The sequence below is a fragment of the Oreochromis niloticus genome, unplaced genomic scaffold (assembly GCF_001858045.2).
Source record: "Oreochromis niloticus isolate F11D_XX unplaced genomic scaffold, O_niloticus_UMD_NMBU tig00008098_pilon, whole genome shotgun sequence".
Classification (NCBI taxonomy): Eukaryota; Metazoa; Chordata; class Actinopteri; order Cichliformes; family Cichlidae; genus Oreochromis; species Oreochromis niloticus.
This window is the reverse complement of record NW_020328970.1, coordinates 55,204-74,147: the sequence shown is the minus strand read 5'-3', so window position 1 is coordinate 74,147 and position 18,944 is coordinate 55,204. Positions and strand designations below refer to the sequence as shown.

Below are 18,944 nucleotides of genomic sequence, written 5' to 3'. Positions count from 1 at the left end.
CAGGTGTACCTAATAAAGTGGCAGGTAAGTGCTCATAACAGTTAGTGAATCAGAAAAGCAGAGACCAAACCACAGCAGCTGAAGCTTCAGGTTTTTCAAACCTATTTAAATGTCAGCACTTGGTAAAATCAGGTTCCTGCAGGCATAAAGCTGATCCACAAACTCTTCAGCCTCACACTTTGTTCAGCAGCCAACACAAACCATCAGCATCACTGAGCGTCTGCCTCACACAACACTTCCTGTTACACCAAAACTAAAATGAAACTGTCAGAGTCACAGCTGGAGGAGGAGCAGGAAAAGGAGGAGTGTTTGGGAGCTGCTTTAGTCAGGTTAACAGGACACAGCAGCAGGATGAAGATGTTGCTGCTGTTGCTACTCATCATGAACGGTAAGAAACTCAATGTTTGAACCAATGACTGTTGAACCTGCAGTTAGAGCATCATCACTTCTGCAACAAATGCTGAATTTAAATCATTTTGCATGTCATTTAGTTTCAGAAGTACAGTGAAAATGTTGCATTCAATGAAATCTGGTCAAATGAAATGTTCTACATTCATGTTATACCAGCACACTTTCCTTGAAGATGGCATATTTGAGTAAATAACATTTGATTTTATACATTTCAGTTCTATTTTACACATTTTATAGTAAAACTAAGTTCTTGCTTTGTGTTTGTTGAGAGTGAAAAATCAGTTACACACAGGTAAGTCCATGCAGAGAACACAGCGATTTAATGATGTGAGGGCTGGTCTGAGAAAGGCTCGTACTACCACACTGTGGACTCTGAAAGAGGAGGTTTGCATTCAGGTTGAAGCAGCTCGTTGTGAAACAGACGTTTGGTGGGTGTGGCTTTTAGGATGAATGAGGAAACATATTTGCATATTTCATGGTAGGTAGCAGCTTGATAGGCTCCAACTTTAGTCAAGTGTAACTGGTGATCACAGGGAGAGAAACTGCTGCTACGATACAGGTGAGGACACACCTGCTTGTTCATAACACTGTTAACAAATGGCTGGATTATCTCCCACATGTTGTTATTAGTCTCATATGATTTGGGATTATCAGCTCTAAAACTGAGGCATGCTGTTTGTATTATGGAGTGGAGACCGGTCTGTTAGTGCTACCTGTAGCACAGCGCCCTAACCTACACCCAGATCAACACACAGATCCAGACTTCTGCACCTGGACCCATTCAGACCAGAGTTTAGAGCTTTAGCACTCGCACCTTTAACATTCCAATCACCCATGAGTTGTCACTTTAAGTCACTTTATTATCAGTCAGTTATCAAGAGTTCCTACATGTGGAGCAGAGGAGGTTCCAGTTATAACTAACGCAGTTTAAAAATGCTCTGCCCTGTGATTGAGGATGATCTTCACATGTTGTGTCTTTTCAAAGGAAAAATAAGATCATTTATTGATAACAATGTGACATTTTAACACTAGTGCAGTATTCATGTGTTCAGGCTTTTCAGGCAGTTTTCATCCTTTCTTTTGTTATCTGGATTTTGCATTTGGATTCTCTGCTTGCGAATCTTGGGAAATATGCTTGTTTCTGATCAATTTTGCTGACTTTCAGCCTGATTTCCAGATCTGTTTGTTTTCAGTGTAAACATGTGTCCTTCCTTCCTGAAGGAAGCTTCTTCACTGAGAATATGAGCTCTGCAGATACAAACTGTGCTGCTTACTGGACACACCGGTGATCCAGCATTAGTTCGAGTCAGTCTTTACACTGTGCAGGGTTAAAGGTGAAGGTATCAGGAAGAAGCAAAAGTGTTGCTAACTCCAGGGTGTTTGCTGCACTATTCAAATATGCAGTCAAACAAAATGCAAATATGAGTATAGTGGAATCCATCTTTCCACTCACTCCCCAGGTGTTTATACATCACTGCTGCATGTCAGTCATTTAGTCCCTTTTCTCCCAGTTTGTCTCATCTCTGTGATCTCCTTTCCTCTTCTCTTTCCCCCATAGGCAAGTTTAGGTTGTTGGGGGGTGCTCAAGTACCCTTAGATTTAATCATAACACCCCTAAAAATAAATATACAAATAGTAGTTGTAAAAACATTTTTTATATTATTATCTGACGTTGTCTTCTCATGCTGCAGACGTACAGGATAGAATGAAAACAGGTTTATGTGCCGTGTTCTTGATGTGATGATGTTACAGCGCACTCACACAGAGGCTCTTTGTGTTTCACCACAGTGTGGCGTGTCATTAGTGATTCAGACTTGTGTTGCTGTGACAGAAAGAAGATGAAGAGGTAATTTAATGACACAAAGCAGTGATGCAGGATGCATTGGGGAGAATAAACAGAGATTGTAGAGGATGAGGAAGAAACAGGTGAGCAGGTGGTGAAGTTAGAAAAACATTAATGATCTCAACAAAATCCTTTTTATATATTTCATGGAGCTTTGTGAGCTTTCCAGAAACAGTTAAATGTCAGTAGATGTTCTAAACAGAACATATTGATATGAATAATATCATTTAGCAGGATTCATATAAATGATTAAACATGGTTGAACAGGACGCTGCCACAGACTGCAGATCTGCTCTCCTCTCTTGGATTTGGGTCTATGATGCTCTGTGCTGACTCTGCACAACAAAAGGAGGATTCAATCCAGAAACTTTAATATGAAAGCAACTCTATTTCCAGTCGGCTTCCTGTCCAGGTATTTGCAGTGGCAGGATGATTGTCCATTGTCTGTATTGAATGATGCTGCTTTAAGTGCTTCATGAGTTGGTGGACTGTCTCTGTGTGGTTTAGAGGCTGAAAGAATGATGTGCATGTTTCTGATCTGCTTTGTCCCAAGTTTTTCTTTAATTTTGGAAAGTCCGTCTCAACATAACTGATCCTTCGCCTCAGGCTTGAAATGTATACCCCAAAACTGGTGTGTTATACTGAAATCTGTGATTTTTCATTCTGAATCATTCTTAGACACTACAACAGCTCATCCAACTGATCATTGCATCATTGTGCAACATTGTGATTTGTACCAAACTGACATGAAGCTTTAAATGTGAAAATGGTTGACCACATTTGCAAGCAGCATTTTTCCATTAATATTAATTTCACATCACTGAATGTACGACATTACGACCTTGTGCAAACATTCAGTTAACCAAATGTTTTCAAAAAACAACAACTAACAAACGAAAAACAAGCAGGTCCTTCAGTTTATTTGTCCCTCTGTGATCACTATAATTAACTATGAATAACAGCTCATTAGTCTGTTATGTTCATGCTTCCATTAAGAACACTCTCATCCCCTCCTCTTAATAAAACCCCAACATATTACTAAGCTGCAGAGCCTTCATAGATATTTAGGCTCTATTAAAAGTTGGATGGCTGACAATTTTCTCACAGCTGGTGAAGAAAAACAGAAGTCCATGTATCTTCAGATTTGTGTCTGAAGTAATGAAACTCTTCAGGTAACTTGTGGTTCAGCTTTGGATGATGTTTGTGTCAAATCTCTGTTTTTTTCTGACTTCTATCACTATTCTATCAATATTACTAAGCTGAGTTTTACTCTTTCACCACTGAACTGGACATTGGTGCTTTTTCATGCCTGTCAGGGGAAAATTCCCAAATAGAAAGCTGCCAAAGTAAAACAGAGACACAGTGAGACAATATAAAAAATCATATGTACAATGGGTGAACTCTCGGGAGAGTCACACAGTACTCTTCTTTATTGCAGGTTATATAGGCATGTAGGTTACACAGCAGACGGAGGCAGTCTCCGCCTGTTCTCAGAATATATTGCTTAACTGACAAATGCATATCTTACTAAACATTCTGTCCGTACTATACTAAACGTCTGCTTAAGTGGCATTTTCCGTTGCTCTTTGCACAGGAACTTGTCTTCACAGGCATTTGATAAGCATAGGCAAGGTTTCATGTTTTATCAGGGTGAATCGTCACTCAGAGTTTACATAATCACAAGCAAAGCATATTTGAATAATAAACAAAATCTTTTCACATTTCCCTCCTGTTGTTTAACTTTCACACTAGTTAAAACACCATTGGTTTATTATCTGTGCATGATTTCTTGCAGCGCATTTTTAATCAGCACGTCATACATTGGTGTATCACAGTATTTCAGTGTCAGGTAGATTATCATCATCTTCGTCCATGGGCAGTGTCAGGTATGCCTGCACATGAACTGCAACAACTTTATTAATCATTGATTGTACACATGGCAAAATACAAGAAGTAAAACAACAGAGTAGGAGTAGAAGAACTCCTACAAAAACCAGTCCTTTTATTAAAAGAGATTTCCAGGAACACACTCAACAGCCAGGTAAGCCAATCTTCAGTGTTCGTGACGTAGTCCTGTTGCTGAGCGTCCCTGAGTTGTTTCAGCGTGCGTAAGGCGTCGGTCATGTTGGAAGAGTGAACATTATCTGGAATGTATGTACAGCATGTGTTGTTAAAGAGTATACAGAGTAGAGCTGCCACGATTAGTCGACTAGTCGCAAAAATAATCAGTGACTAGTCGACTATCAAAATAATCGTTTGTGGCAGCCCTAATACAGAGTCCTCCTTTTTCAGCCAGAATCATGTCCAGTGCGACTCGGTGTTGCATCACAGTTATGCGCAGGGCATCAATCTCTTCATTTTGTTGATTGTTGATTTTGCACGAGGCATTCAGGAACAGTCCAAAGCGGTAATCCAAAGTTTCAATCCTTAAAATGTTCTTTCCGGTGCCCACCCATGGAAACAGTGAGTGGAGGACCTTTTTGTCCGGTGGTCCAAAGCTTAAATTCCTCTGGTACATCACTGCCATAGATGGGGTCGTGTGGTTGTACTGTGGAGACGTCTCGTCGTCGTCTTGTAGTCTGAGAGATATTTACAGCTGACATCCTGAAGGTGTGGTCTGAAATGAAGATTGGGGCACAGGTGCCCGTCCATCCGGGTGGCAGTATGAAGTAGGCACGTTGTCCACACAGCCAGTACTCACTGTAGGGTGTCCAGTCGTTGCCAGTATAGGTGAAGACAGTGTCCCAGCCTTGGTCCCAGTCCGTGCTTGACAGGTACCAGTCATATTCGTTCCACTTGTCACCTTGATAGCCTCCAATGTGGAATGAGTTTAGTGGAATGGCTATTGTCAGGAACACTGAGAACACAAACATGAAGCACAGGGTTGTGACTGTTGTCAGCTGGCATCCTGTTGTCCAATATTGACGTCGTCTATGTCCATCTCTCCTTTCTCCCTCAGTGGAATCTTGGGTTCTTTGTCTAGCATCTCCATTCCTGTGAGTGTTCTCCTCTTCTCGACCACCAGACACACCCGTACCCTCTAATGAGTAGACCTCAGCCAGAGGAGTGGGATCACGAGTGTTGCCACTGATCACCCTACCCCCCACCGAGCGAACACTAGAGGTTGGGGAGGACCAGAGTCTAAACTTATCACTCACTTTAAGGAGATGTTGGTGGGTCTTGGATTGGTTCAGCCTTCTTTGTGTGGCTTTGATGAATCCACGAGGGTCGTTCAGCAATCCTGCATGCTGTGGGTGTTGTGAGCAGGACCTGGAAGAGACTGGGAGAGAATCACGCGGCAGTTGGTTGCTCAAAACTATTTCTTTATTTTCCAGTAGTTTTGTCATCCACTCTGCTTTTGTTGGGGGCAGGGTGCTTTGGTTTAGCTGACCACACTTTTCAACAGTGATGTGTGACTGTGAGAGCAGGATGCCTACGTAGGAGAGCTGTCTTGCATGTGTTAGATAAGAAAGATTAGCCTGTAGTAGTATTGAAGTTACTGCGTGTGGGACCTTGATAATCAGCTTGTGTCCCAAAACAATGTCGGCAGATTTTTTAACAGCCTCTGCTGCTGCTGCACAGGCTTGCACACATGTAGGTAGGCCTGAGGCTACTGAATCTAGTTCACATGAGTAAACGGCTAACGGTCGTTGTTTGTCACCAAAAGCTTGGGTCAATACTGCTTTCATATAGCCTGAGCTTCCATCCACATGCAAATGAAATGGTTTCTCATAGTCTGGCAGTGCTGTTTTGTTTTTCTGTACCTTTACTGCATGCTCTGCATGCTGTAAAGCATCAGCTAGACTTCCGGTATTTTGAGTGACCCAATGTTTATCTACGTGGGCGCGGACCTTTGGGAGGAGGCCTTTTAGAAACGCGTTTTTTAGTTGTTGTTCAAAAGGGGTGTTCACGCCCTCATCATATTCTAGACCTGAGTTTTGTCTAAAGACTGGTCGTAGTCTGTCTAGGAAGTCAGAGGCAGACTCGTTTTCTTTTTGCTTTGTTTCTCCTATTTTTCCGTAATCTGGGTTTGGCGCCTGAATTAACGGAAATTGCCCTAACGGGCCTGGAGGCCATGGCGGTGGGTCTTCGCGGGTCATTAGGTCCAGTTGTTGTCTCGCTGAGACATAAGGGTCTTGTGGTTTCACGAAGGGATTTTTTGAAACAGGGGGATAAGGATTTGGGGGGTATGGTTGCTCAGTCTCAGGGGGACTTGGGGCTGAGGGAGGTGGTTGACAAGGAGGAGGGTTGGTGGTTTCGGTAGGTGGCTTTTCGCTTTGTTTATTTTGCTTTTTGTTTCTTTTCTCTTCACGCTTTTTACTTTCCTCCTGCCATGGTACAAAGAAACTTACGTATTCGTACATGCGCAGGACTTTCTTTTTACCACTAGTCTTTTCTATCTCTGCGTGTAGGCATTTACTTAATTGCTGTATTTGGCCAGGGCTACAGTTCCCTTCCCAGGCGGTGCAGTTTGTTTTTTTGGGATTTCTCCACCTATTTGCGCTTATCTTTCCTGCACCAGGGCATTTTTTCTCTAACCATTGTTCATCTGCAGTCAATTCGGGTTTTGTAGATTTATTTCCCATATTTAATTTTTGATTTATTTTATTTGATAGTTCTTTGTTTATTTAGCGCTTAGTAATACACACACACACACACCTGCGGCGCTTTCGCTGGCACGAGAACAGAGAGAGGTGGCTGACACGCCCTTCTACTTTTGAGCTATTCTCAAAAGCGGTGTCACCTTTACGTGATAAAACACGACCTTCCTCTCGATTCACCAGTACTTCAGCAACCGACAGTAAACAAATCAGTGGAATAGTTCAGCCTCCTTATTGTGCTGTAGAAATCAACTTATTCCACCAAAAAAACAATAAAAGACAGACAGTTTTAACGCGCGTTCACGCTACCAGCTTCCTTAAAGCGAGCGTAGTGCTTCCAGCCTTTTAAACTGCGGAATGAGTCCACGCAGGACTACCAATTCCGTCTTACAGGCGAGTCTATTTTTACCCTTTCGGGGAGCTACCAATCATTCTTAGACGAGCTCAATATTTATTTTACTGCTTCCAACCCTCTGCGGGCGAGCTGACTACCAGTCCTCAGGACGAGCTTAATGCTTCCAGTCTGTCTTGGACGAGTCTTAAGTTTCGTTTTCGTTTTTGCGCAAACCTTTATTATCTCAAAGTGGTCTGTCCTACCTTGGCGCTGGTTTCTTCAGATGCACCTGATCAGCCCCCGACGGTGCGGACCGCTTGTAAAACGTTGCAACGTGGGCTTCTCGTACCGACGGGACCTGGTGAGGTGCTTTCTGTGAGAGCTGCTTTAAATAGGCTGTCTCATCCGGCTTCGAAGGACCAAGAAATGTCAGGGGAAAATTCCCAAATAGAAAGCTGCCAAAGTAAAACAGAGACACAGTGAGACAATATAAAAAATCATATGTACATGGGTGAACTCTCGGGAGAGTCACACAGTACTCTTCTTTATTGCAGGTTATATAGGCACGTAGGTTACACAGCAGATGGAGGCAGTCTCCGCCTGTTCTCAGAATATATTGCTTAACTGACAAATGCATATCTTACTAAACATTCTGTCCGTGCTATACTAAACATCTGTTTAAGTGGCACTTTCCGTTCTTCTTTACACAGGAACTTGTCTTCACAGGCATTTGATAAGCATAGGCAAGGTTTCATGTTTATCAGGGTGAATCGTCACTCAGAGTTTACATAATCACAAGCAAAGCATATTTGAATAATAAACAAAATCTTTTCACAATGCCTTTATTTCATCTTGTCTGGATTATTTTCCTTCTTTGTTCATTTGTCTTAACAGAGCCTCGTTAGAATACATGCAGGTTGTTCAGAGCACTGCTGCGAGGCTTCTTGTGAAGTCTTCAGTGTACTCTCATGTCACACAGTTGGTGGTTCAGCTGAACTAGCTCACCATTAACTCCACAGTCTGCTTTAGGATTCTGGTTTTTACTTTTCTCTGCAGGGATGATCAGTTTTGTAATTGTATCATCAGATCTGTGGCCATATGTTCTGGACACTCAGGTGAAGAGAGGTGCTGAGCTCTCAAGTGGGCAGACTTGGAGCGCCTAAACGTTTGTGAGGGTGTGCCAGGAATGCGTGGCAGAAGCCCCCATCTGTGAGATATTCAAGTGCCACCTTAAGCAGAGCTTCGACAGCATTCAGAGGCAGACATTCAGTCATGTTAATTATTTTATTCTTTCTTTGTGATATTTTATGCTTAAGTCATTTTTTGTTGGTTTTTAGTTTGTTTTTTGTCTGTTTGGGAGCTGACACAGTGTCTATGGAGATGGGTTTTTTTTTGGGGGGGGGGGTAGCAGGAGGAGAGAAGCTGCAGAGAGGCGTGTAAGACTGCAACTCTGCTTCCTGGTCCCAACTCTGGATAGTCATATTTTGGGGGGTTTTAATAAATTGGTCCATATTTCTAGAAATGAGAGCTGCTCCATCCAAAGTGGGATGGATGCCGTCTCTACTAACAAGACCAGGTTTCCTCTAGAAAGTTTCCCAATTATCTATGAAGGTTTTCAGAAAGGCACTGTCAGGGTTTCTGGGTGTTCACCCAGTGTTTCCAGTTGTTTCATGTTCAGTTTATTCACCTGTTCACATTTCCTGTTTTCATGTTCGCTTCCTTTGTGTTATTAGTTCAATTATGTTCAGCCGTGCTCCCACCTGTCTCCAATCTTCATCACTGTCAACCTGTGTATTTTCATTTATTTTGAATTCTTTTTAATAATCTCTTCTTCTGAAATATAAGAACCTCTCGTGGTTTTAATGGCACTTTGGATTTCCTTAATTTCTGTTCCATTCCCAACCCCAAATAGATGCTAGTGATGGGATTTCCGGCTCTTTTTAGAGAACCGGCTCTTTTGGCTTGGCTCATTGAAAAGGTTCAGGTTGTTTTGTTGCTTTAATTAATTTATTATTAACAATAATATAAAATTATGCACAAAAGGAATTACTAATATAAAAAAAAAAGTGGTTTTATTTATATATGTTTATATATAAATATATACAGTGGCCCCTAGAGACAAAGCACGTACAAACTGCAAAACACATTTCTAGCATGAACTGAACTTCAAAACAGAGCTACTTAGATCACTTAAATTACACAATTGAAAGCATATGTGTATTGTTTGTGTATTTATACACAAGAACTCATATATATTCAAATAATTAAGCATCCTGCAGAACTTCTGTTGTCTTTTGTACATGTTTTGAAGTTTGTACGTGCTTTGTCTCTAGGGGCCACCGTAAATATACTTTGATTTAGTCACTCCACATAAAATGTAATAAATAAATTATATAATACAAAAACCAACTATTCACAGTTCAACTTTTAACTATTTCAATTTTCTGCTTTTTCCTTTTAAACAAATTTAAAATGAAACAACACAAAACACTGCAAACCACAGCACAATTAAATATAAATTAAGATATGAAAAAGAAAATGCACATTCTCTGTCATATGGGCCTGCATGAATAAACTTTCTGAATCCTTTATCATCCGCAACTGAAAATAGTTGTGGATGATTACTATACCCTTTCTAATGTGACGTTGTTGTCCCTGGCTCTCTTTCTCTCTCTCTCCCTCCCGCTCTGTTCCTGTACCGCCCCTCCCCCCTCTGCTCAGCGCAAAGCACAAGGCTCGCATGCGGAGTGAAGCAGAAAGAAAAGTGGAGAGAGAGGGTGAGAGAAGGAAAAAAAACCCCACGGCTCGCGATAAGGAGCCGCCTCGCGCCGTTCACGTCAAAGATCCGGCTCTAAGAGCCATTTCGTTCGCGACCGACACATCACTAATAGATGCTGACACAGTAACATGGAAGAGGGAAAGAAGTTGGCAAGGACTACGAAAAATAAACCTAATGCCTAACAATGAAAAATGTAAAATAAGAACAACTATAAAGATAAAAGATGAAGTAACACAAGTTTTCTTTAGTTTTTTTGTTTATTCCAGATGATCATCCAGATGTCTGTGACATGTGATGTCAAACACCACAATGAAAGGCCTTTGTCATCACATTCAGGCAATGGCAGTTCAGCCATTTGATTCATGTTGCAGCAGCTCATGAGTGAATAAATGGTACAATAAAAGTATTTTTAGAAGTATATATTTCCAAATACATACATTTACTTAAATTTACTTGAGTAGGGTTAGGGGTTGCCACCTCAGCATGCAGTCAAGTTTTATACTCTTGTTAATGACCTACTAATTTTATTCAGATGTGTTGCATCAGGGACACGTGGAAAAGTTGCATGACACCAGCCCTTGAGGACTGGAGTTTGAGACCCCTGTCATACGGAATATGACAGGTGTGGTTGAACTGCATGAAGACTCTGAAGTTTCTCTTCTCTTCTGGCAGGACAGGAATGTGGCCTTGTCCTGTGAGCCACCGTAAGGATGTACTTAGAGTAGAACTGGACTGTCACCGGCCTCAGGCTCTTCACCTTTTCAAAGACAAAGCAGTCATTTAGATCAAATATTAGATATTGTTTACCTGTAAATGCACAAAGAGAATTTAGAAATGTAATTATTGTCAAGAGTGAACAAGCACTGATAGTGTAATCTACAGCCGTGGCCAAACGTTGAGAGAACGAGAAGTGTTGTTTGTTTATTTACAAAGTTTGCTGTTTCAGTGATAGTTGTGTATCATATCACATCACTTCAAACAGAGGGGATCCAGTAATGCTGCACTAATGAATTAAACTATTCACTTTAGCTAAAGTTAAAAAGTTAGATAAAGAGTTGGGATGCTGTGTAAGACGGGGTGTCCAAGTTCAGAGGCTGCATCCTCCTGAGGCCACATTTGTAGGCCGATTATGTCCCCAGATTTGAAGAATGGGTCAAGTGTACCACTTGTGGCCCACCATATCCCAGAATTCATAGTGCGGCCCAGCCAATTCCAGTTTCCAACAATGGCAGCAGCTATTTAGTTTTAATATTCCTCTTATTACTTTTAACATATTTTCAGGGAGAATGGAGCTGTGTAAACTTCAAGTATCTAAGCCGGCGAGAACAGCAAACTCCCAGCACATCGTTTTCAAACCCCTGCGGTCCTTTGCTTCAAATATCTGCTCAGTTAATCATTACGTTTTTGCAAAAAGTGCTCTGACGTTTTCGGAGACGTCTGTTACCCACACGATAACTAGCCGGGCGTTTGAGGCTGGCTAGAGCTGGCAAGAACACCAGACTCCCAGCACATCATTTTCAAACCCCCCGCGGTCTTTCGCTACTCAGGTGAAACATGATATATAAGTCACTTTGATAACTTAAAAAATTTATTATTTTGCTTTTTTCAGTGTTTTATTTGTTTGTGAGTAAATCGGTTTGTCTGAGATTAAAATTATAGTTTTCACACAGCTGAATAAACGTCAAACAGAAAACTGATTAAACAGAAGTGTGAGATGGTCAAAAAATTTATGCCAGTGTCCTGTTTTATTTTAGATAGCAAGGAGCAGATGGCTGAGTTTATTAAACTCCACCAAAACACCTGGCAACACAAATCTGAAGGCTAGACCGTCCAATTTCACAGCCGCTCAGGTCCTCAGGAGGATGCAGCCTATGAACAGTCGATCATATATTTTTGTCAAAGCTGAACCCAGGGCAAACTATGCTAAATTACAGCTACTTGCGGTGCGGCTATCATTTGTTAACATGACGCTTGGTCTTATACATGTAATACATTTATTACCAACCTGTCTAAATTCAGCTCCAGGTCAGGATGCTGTAGATTCCCATCAGTAACACTTTCATTGGTAAAACGTAGTTCTATTACTCTGCACTCGATTACTCTGGAACCAGAATCGGATGTAAGCTCCAAAAAAACAGAATTTTGGAACTGAAACTGAACGATGAGAAGTGAAACTGAAGTTATTCGAGAGCTACATTTTAAAGGATAAAATACAGTTTCAAAGCAAATGAATTCATTTTCAAAATATAAAATTAAATTTCACTTTAGTGACGATCATTTTCAAACCAATACATTAAACTTCAAATTAGGCTAATTCAAATTCAGTTTTTAAAATCATTTGTTCAACTTACAATTCAGATTCAATCTGAGCGATTCAGATTAGAATTTAAGTTCTCCAAATTCAGTTTCTGATGGCACAAAGTTCTGCCCTTAGTTACAGTTGAGTTCATATCTGTTTAACATGAACTATCTGTGTGTTCCAGACGTCTGTTTCTTACTGATAGAACCACAAACCTGCCAGAGTGTAGTGACGTTTGACAGGATTAACGACTATGGCAAAAAAAAGGAGTAGAAGAAGTGCCCAATGACACAGATGAAAATTTGTTGTGTTGCCAGTTGTGTGTAACATTGTCAGTGATAATGCTTTTATCACTGTGTTGTCTATTTATGTGTGTGTGTTTCTGCCTCATTTGATGTTGTTGAATGGTGAGGTTATTTATTAAAAACAGAGGGACTGTGGTGTCGTTGTTAGCGCTGCTGTCTCATTACAGGAAGCTGTCTGGGCTCAGATCTACTTGTATCTGTGTTCATTTTTCAACCAAACATAGATATAAATAAGAGATGTTTCCTTCTTTCACCTCAGTGTTGTTCAGTCATCCATCAGTTTTCTTTAACATCTTTGACGTCCTTTCAGTGTTTGTTGGACAGGAAGAATCCGTGTTTGAATACTTTTCATAAAACATGGCTGAGAGTGACGTTACATATTCTAAAACTTTCTGAAACCACTTTATATGAACCCAATGAAAACATCCACTGCATATACATGATAAGTGTTTTTGTTGTGTGTGCTTGTGTCTCCTTCCAGTTTCCCAGCATGCCCTGGCTCCGGTGGTGGAGGTGTATGAGGGGGAAATATCTGTCCTGTTGCCTTGCGAGTACTCAGGTTTTATACCTGAGGAAAACCCCACAGTGCTGTGGACTCGCAATGATCTCAACCCCAAATCTGTCCACCTACAACGAGAGGAAACAGTTGATCTTAAAGGGCAAGACCAGCGTTACAGAGGGCGCACATCAATGAGGCCTGATGCTCTGGACACTTTAGACTTCAGCCTCACTCTGAGAAACCCCCAAATGACTGATAGCAGCATCTACACCTGCTCCATCAGAAATGAAAGGGAGGAACTGAAACTGACTGATATACAGCTGCATGTCAAAGGTAAGAAACCAACACCTGTGATTATAAAGGTCAGAGGTCAAACTAAAGAGTAGTAGAACTTTCTTGTACTGAAAAACCTGATAAAATAGCCGTAACATTTTCTAGACGTAACCACTCTGGAAACACCAAAACATGAACACCAAAGCAGAAAATAGAATCTTATTGGTACAATTGTTGGTGTATGTACTAAATTTGGATGATTTGATCAGGAAATTCTTACATATGCAGGAAAACCAGCAGCTCACAGGCCTAATAGGGACAGACAATAACCCCACAGTGCTGTGGACTCACACATGAGCAACAGAACATGTTCTGTTGCTAATGTGTGATTACTAACAGTAGTACTGTGAAGACTTGGCTCACAATCTATCCTGATATTTTAAAACAGAATAGAGATTTGAATGACTTGATACCAGAAATGTGTCATTTAGGTCCACAAACTTTACCTCTGATAGAGCCATATCTGGATAGTTCACAGATCAGTGTTACCATAATATCACCAGCTGATAATTTGCAAGTTACCTACAGCATGAAAAGATGCAAAATTAGTGTTGTGGAATGTGTTTGTAGGGATTTTATTATTTCTACGGTTTAGGAATCATTTAAATCAAGATGAGCCAAAGAATCATAAAATTTATTTATTTATTTTTACTGGCAGCAGAGTCAGAGGTCAGTTACACAGATGTTGAGATCTCAGAGAAGGTCAATTCTATGATTAAAAGTGTGACCTCATCTGCTTCTTTAGTTACAGTAAAATACTCTCAGTACTTCATCTATTCCACATTTTGTTATGTAACATCCTTATTCCAAAATGGATTGAATATATTTTTAACCTCAAAAGTCTACATACACAATACCCCCATAATGTAAAAGGGAAAGTGCTAAAACATTTTCCAGGTGTATTTAAAAGGGGAAAAAGCTAAAATCCACAGATATACAGAAGTATTCACAGCCTTTTCCGTGACACTAAGGCTACGTTCACACTGCAGGTCTTAATGCTCAATTGTGATTTTTTTTATCAAATCCGATTTTTTTTTGTGTGGTTGTTCACACCACAAATAAAATGTGACAGAAAGCTCGCTCTAGTGCGGCTCTCCCGCATGCACAAAAGAAGACATCTGTCTTCTCCGGCGCTGATAATTGGCGTCTGTCTTGTGTCAGTGACGTAAAAGACGGATTTAATGCAACATGACCATTCACACAGCAGTCGCTTTCTAAAACATCGAATATGTATCAAATTCAGTACCACATACGAAAGTGAACCAGGTCAGATTTAACAATATTGGATTTGTGCCATTCACACTGTCATACCATGATCGGATATGAGCCGCATAGGGTCAAAAAAGTCGGATTTGATGCGCTTTCGCCTGCAGTGTGAATGTAGCTAAAACTTGAGCTCAGTTTAATCTTGTTCCCTCTGATAATCTGTCAGATGTTTCTTGATTGGAGTCTACCTGTGGTAGATTCAGTTGTTTGGACATGATTTGGAAAGGCACACATCTGTCTGTATAAGGCTCCATGGTTGACAGTGCATGTCAGAACACAAATTGAGCCTTGAAATCCAAGGAGTTGTCTGCAGACCTCTGAGACAGTATGCATTGTATCAAGGCACAGATCTGGGAAACGGTCCTGATGAGCACAGTGTCTGTAAATGGAAGAACACCCACCAGGACTCTTGCTAGAGTTCACTGTCGAGCCAATCTTAGTTACTGGGGTAGAAGGGCCTTAGTCAGGGAGATGACCAAAAACCTTATGGTCACTCTAACAGAGCTCCAGTGTTGCTCTGTTGAGAGAGGAGAACCTTCCAGAAGGAGAGCTATATCTGCAGCACACCCACAATCAGGTCTTTATGGTACAGCAGCCAGACTGAAGCTGCTCCTCAGTCAAAGGCACATGTCAGGCTACCTGGAGCTTACAAAAACATCTCTCAGATCATTAAAAAGAAAGAAAAGTATCTGGTCTGATGAAATCAATGTTGAACTCTTTGTCCTGAATGCCAAGTTTCATGTCTGAAGAAGACCAGGCAACACTGGTCACCTGGTCAATACTCTCCCTACAGTGAAACATGGTGGTGGCAGAATCATGCTGTGGGGTATTTTTCAGTGGAAAGAACTAGAAGATTTCCTGAATGCACCAATGTATAGAGACCTTCTTGATAATGACCTCCTCCAGGGTTCTCTGGACTGGTTGCAACAGCAAAACAATCCTAAACACAGAGCCAAGATAACAAAGGAGTGGTTTGGGAACAATTTGTGGTCTTTGCTCTTGAGTGGTCCAGCCAGAGTCCAGACAAGAACCCAATTTAACATCTTTGGAGAGATCAGACAATGACTTTGCACTGACACTCCTCATCCAGCCTGATGGTGTTTGAGAATGTCTGCAAAGAGAAAAAGAAACTGGTTAAAAATAGGTGCCAAGCTCGTAGCATCATACTGAGAAAGACTAGAGGCTGTCAATTCTGCCAAAGTTGCTGCCAAATTTAAATCAGTAGCCTGTCATTGTGGGCTATTATGTGTACAATTCTGGGGTGAAAATGAATATTGGAATAAAAAAATGGAACAAATGAAGTGCTGGGAATACTTTCCAGATGTAATTTATATATTTTTTTGGTTTATTGTCCTCTCAGACCAACAGGTGGAGGTGAAGGTCACTGAAGGATCAGAGTCTGTCATCCTGCCATGCAAAACAATACCTGACCTGCCTGAGGACACCACAGTGGAGTGGATGAGATTTGACCGAGAAATCATGATGGTCCATGGGTATTCAAATGGAAGTGACCGACTTAAGAACCAGGATGAAATTTACTGTGGTCGCACAAAGATGAACAAAGACCTGCTGAGAACTGGAGACCTCAGTCTGACCCTGAAATACCCCACAGAGAGAGACAGTGGAGGATACATCTGCACCATCTACAGGGACGAAGACATCCTGAGACAGAAAGTAGTGCTGCATCTTGTCAAAGGTCAGTGATGCAGACACAGGTCAGGAGTCAGTGCAGTATATTGAGGTCAGAGGTCATATTTTTATGTTTCTCCACAGAACGATTTCCATCCTGGGCGAAAGCACTTGTTGGTCTCCTGATTGCCCTGGTCCTTGTTGTAGTTGTTTCTGGAGGTCTTTTATTTCATTTCCATCACTATTTCATGTCAGGTGAGTGTCTCCTACTACACTACCCATAATGCCGATGGTTAGCAGGTGTCCTCTGGTGGCTCCTTGACTGTGGCTCACACAAACTTGTTCCAGAAGCTGAAAGAGTTGAGAGTTACAAACAGCTGATACAGAGAGCTGAAGAGAAACTTCCAGGTTTGTTCCAGAAGTCAGAAAACCTCCTTCAGACTCAGTCATTGATCAGTGAAACAGCTCCACAACATGACTTTACTAAACAGTGTGTGTGCTTCACTGCATTGATCTGACACAGAGGCTGCATGTGTAGTCTTACTAAGAAAACGTAAAATGTAAAAGCTTCAGCAGATGAACTGTAGGAGCAAAGTTCATGTGTGAGACTTCATCTGAAAGGTAACATCTTCTAGTTTCTGAACATGTGTTTGTTTAGCATGTGGCTAAAACACAGGCTAAGCTAAGTCAGTTCAAATCTCAGTAAAAACCTTCTTTGGTCCTCATCTATAATTTCATTTCATTTCATTTTCATTTTTATTTAGTTTCACACATGGTACAGCAGTAATTCATTTCCCACACACAACCTTCCTTTCAATTAAAGTAACACTGTTTCCATGCATGAAAAGGAGCAGGAAGAAGAATAGATTCTTATTGACACCTGCCCCCTATCTGTGACAATACAAGTAGGCAACCAAAATTACACTCTGACAATATTCGGCACATAACAAAACAAACCAAACCAAACAGAACAATATACTCAACAATGAGCAATACCACTAAATATCAAACTAAAAGGATAATTTTTTTTCTACAATTAAACTCTGTTATTTTCAACTTCTTCATATTGATTTATCATTTTATTCTTATAGCAGATTTTAAAGTGAGAAACATTTGTACAACACTTAAGATGATCACTGAGAGAATTCCAGTTTCTTATACCTATGACTGTTGGACACATTTGCCTTTGTGTGGTTCGAGCAAACCGATGCTTATAATAAAACTTCCTTCTGCCGTCCCCATTTTCTGAGCACTACAAATAAACTGTAACTTAAGAGGTAATATTTTATTTTTTGCCCTAAACATAATAATTAATGTCTGTAATTTCACTATATCTTCTAGTTTTAATAATTTCGATTTTATAAACAAACTATTAGTGTGTTCTCTATATTTAACATTATGCATAACTCGAAGCGCTCTCTTCTGTAATAAATATAATGGTTTCATATTAGTCACATATGTCTTCCCCCATACTTCAACACAATAACTCAGATAGGGTAGAAACAATGAAAAATATAATATTCTCATTGTCTTGTAATCTAATATATATCTAACATTACCCATGATATAAATACTTCTAGCCAACTTTTTTTTAACATGTTCAATATGAGGTTTCCATGTTAACTTGTCATCCACTATTACACCCAGAAAACGCAATTCTGTCACTCTTTCAATTAATACTCCCTCTATAGATAATACTATCTCTTCCTCCTTTACACGGTTTCCGAATATCATAAACTTTGTTTTTTCCAAATTCAGCGATAACTCATTTACCTCAAACCATTTTTTAAATTTTTTTCATTTCAATAACCATAATTTTAACCAATTCTTTCAAGTTTTCTCCGGAACAATAATAATTTGTATCGTCTGCAAACAAAACAAAATGTAACATTTTTGACACATCACAAATGTCATTTATATATAAATTAAAAAGTTTTGGTCCTAAAACAGAACCTTGAGGGACCCCACATTTTATTTTCATTCTATCAGATGAGTTGCCTAAACACTGCACATACTGAAACCTATTATCTAAATAACTGCGTAACCAGTTCAATACTATTCCTCTCACACCATAAGTACTTAACTTAGAAATCAAGATAGAGAGTTGCAGAGTGTCAAAAGCTTTTTTTAAATCATTGAATACCCCTATAGTATATTTATTATTGTGTGTTGCTGATGAAATGTCTTCAATAGTATTCATTAATGCTATTGCTGTTGATCTGTTCCGTCAAAATCCGTACTGACTTTCAATTAGCAGTTGATGTTTTTCAATGAAACTATCAAATCTTTGTGCGAAGAGTTTTTCAAGCACTTTAGAAAACTGTGATAGCAATGATACTGGTCTATAATTATTAAAACTATGTCTGTCTCCTGATTTATAAAGAGGGATAACTTTTGCCACTTTCATTCGGTCAGGAAATACACCCATATAAAATGAGAGATTAAAAATATAACAGAGAGGTTTGATTATACAATCCAAGGTCTTTTTTACAATGACCATGTCTAACCCATCACAGTCAGTGGATGTCTTGTTTTTAGAATTTGCTACAATAGCTATGATTTCCTTTTCAGTGATTTCCCCTAAAAACATAGACTGTACCACTCTGCTATCTCCTTTCCATTCGTCATTCCATTCTGAATCATCC

The 18,944-nt window shown here is 40.2% G+C and overlaps 1 protein-coding gene across 1 annotated transcript; it reads left to right on the top strand.

Annotated features, from left to right (window-relative positions):
* Window positions 1-258: 258 nt before the first annotated feature.
* LOC109196958 (junctional adhesion molecule-like) lies at window positions 259-16,374 on the top strand. The gene is made up of 3 exons (XM_019351649.1): window positions 259-388; window positions 13,054-13,404; window positions 16,031-16,374. The coding sequence occupies exons 1-3, from the start codon at window positions 259-261 to the stop codon at window positions 16,372-16,374; spliced, it is 825 nt and encodes a 274-aa protein (XP_019207194.1).
* Window positions 16,375-18,944: the final 2,570 nt, after the last annotated feature.

Coding starts and splice junctions, on each gene's coding strand:
- LOC109196958 (XM_019351649.1), top strand. CDS start 259: ATGAAACTGTCAGAGTCACAGCTGGAGGAGGAGCAGGAAAAGGAGGAG. Junction 389..13,053: donor GTTGCTACTCATCATGAACG/GTAAGAAACTCA, acceptor GTCTCCTTCCAG/TTTCCCAGCATGCCCTGGCT. Junction 13,405..16,030: donor TATACAGCTGCATGTCAAAG/GTAAGAAACCAA, acceptor TTGTCCTCTCAG/ACCAACAGGTGGAGGTGAAG.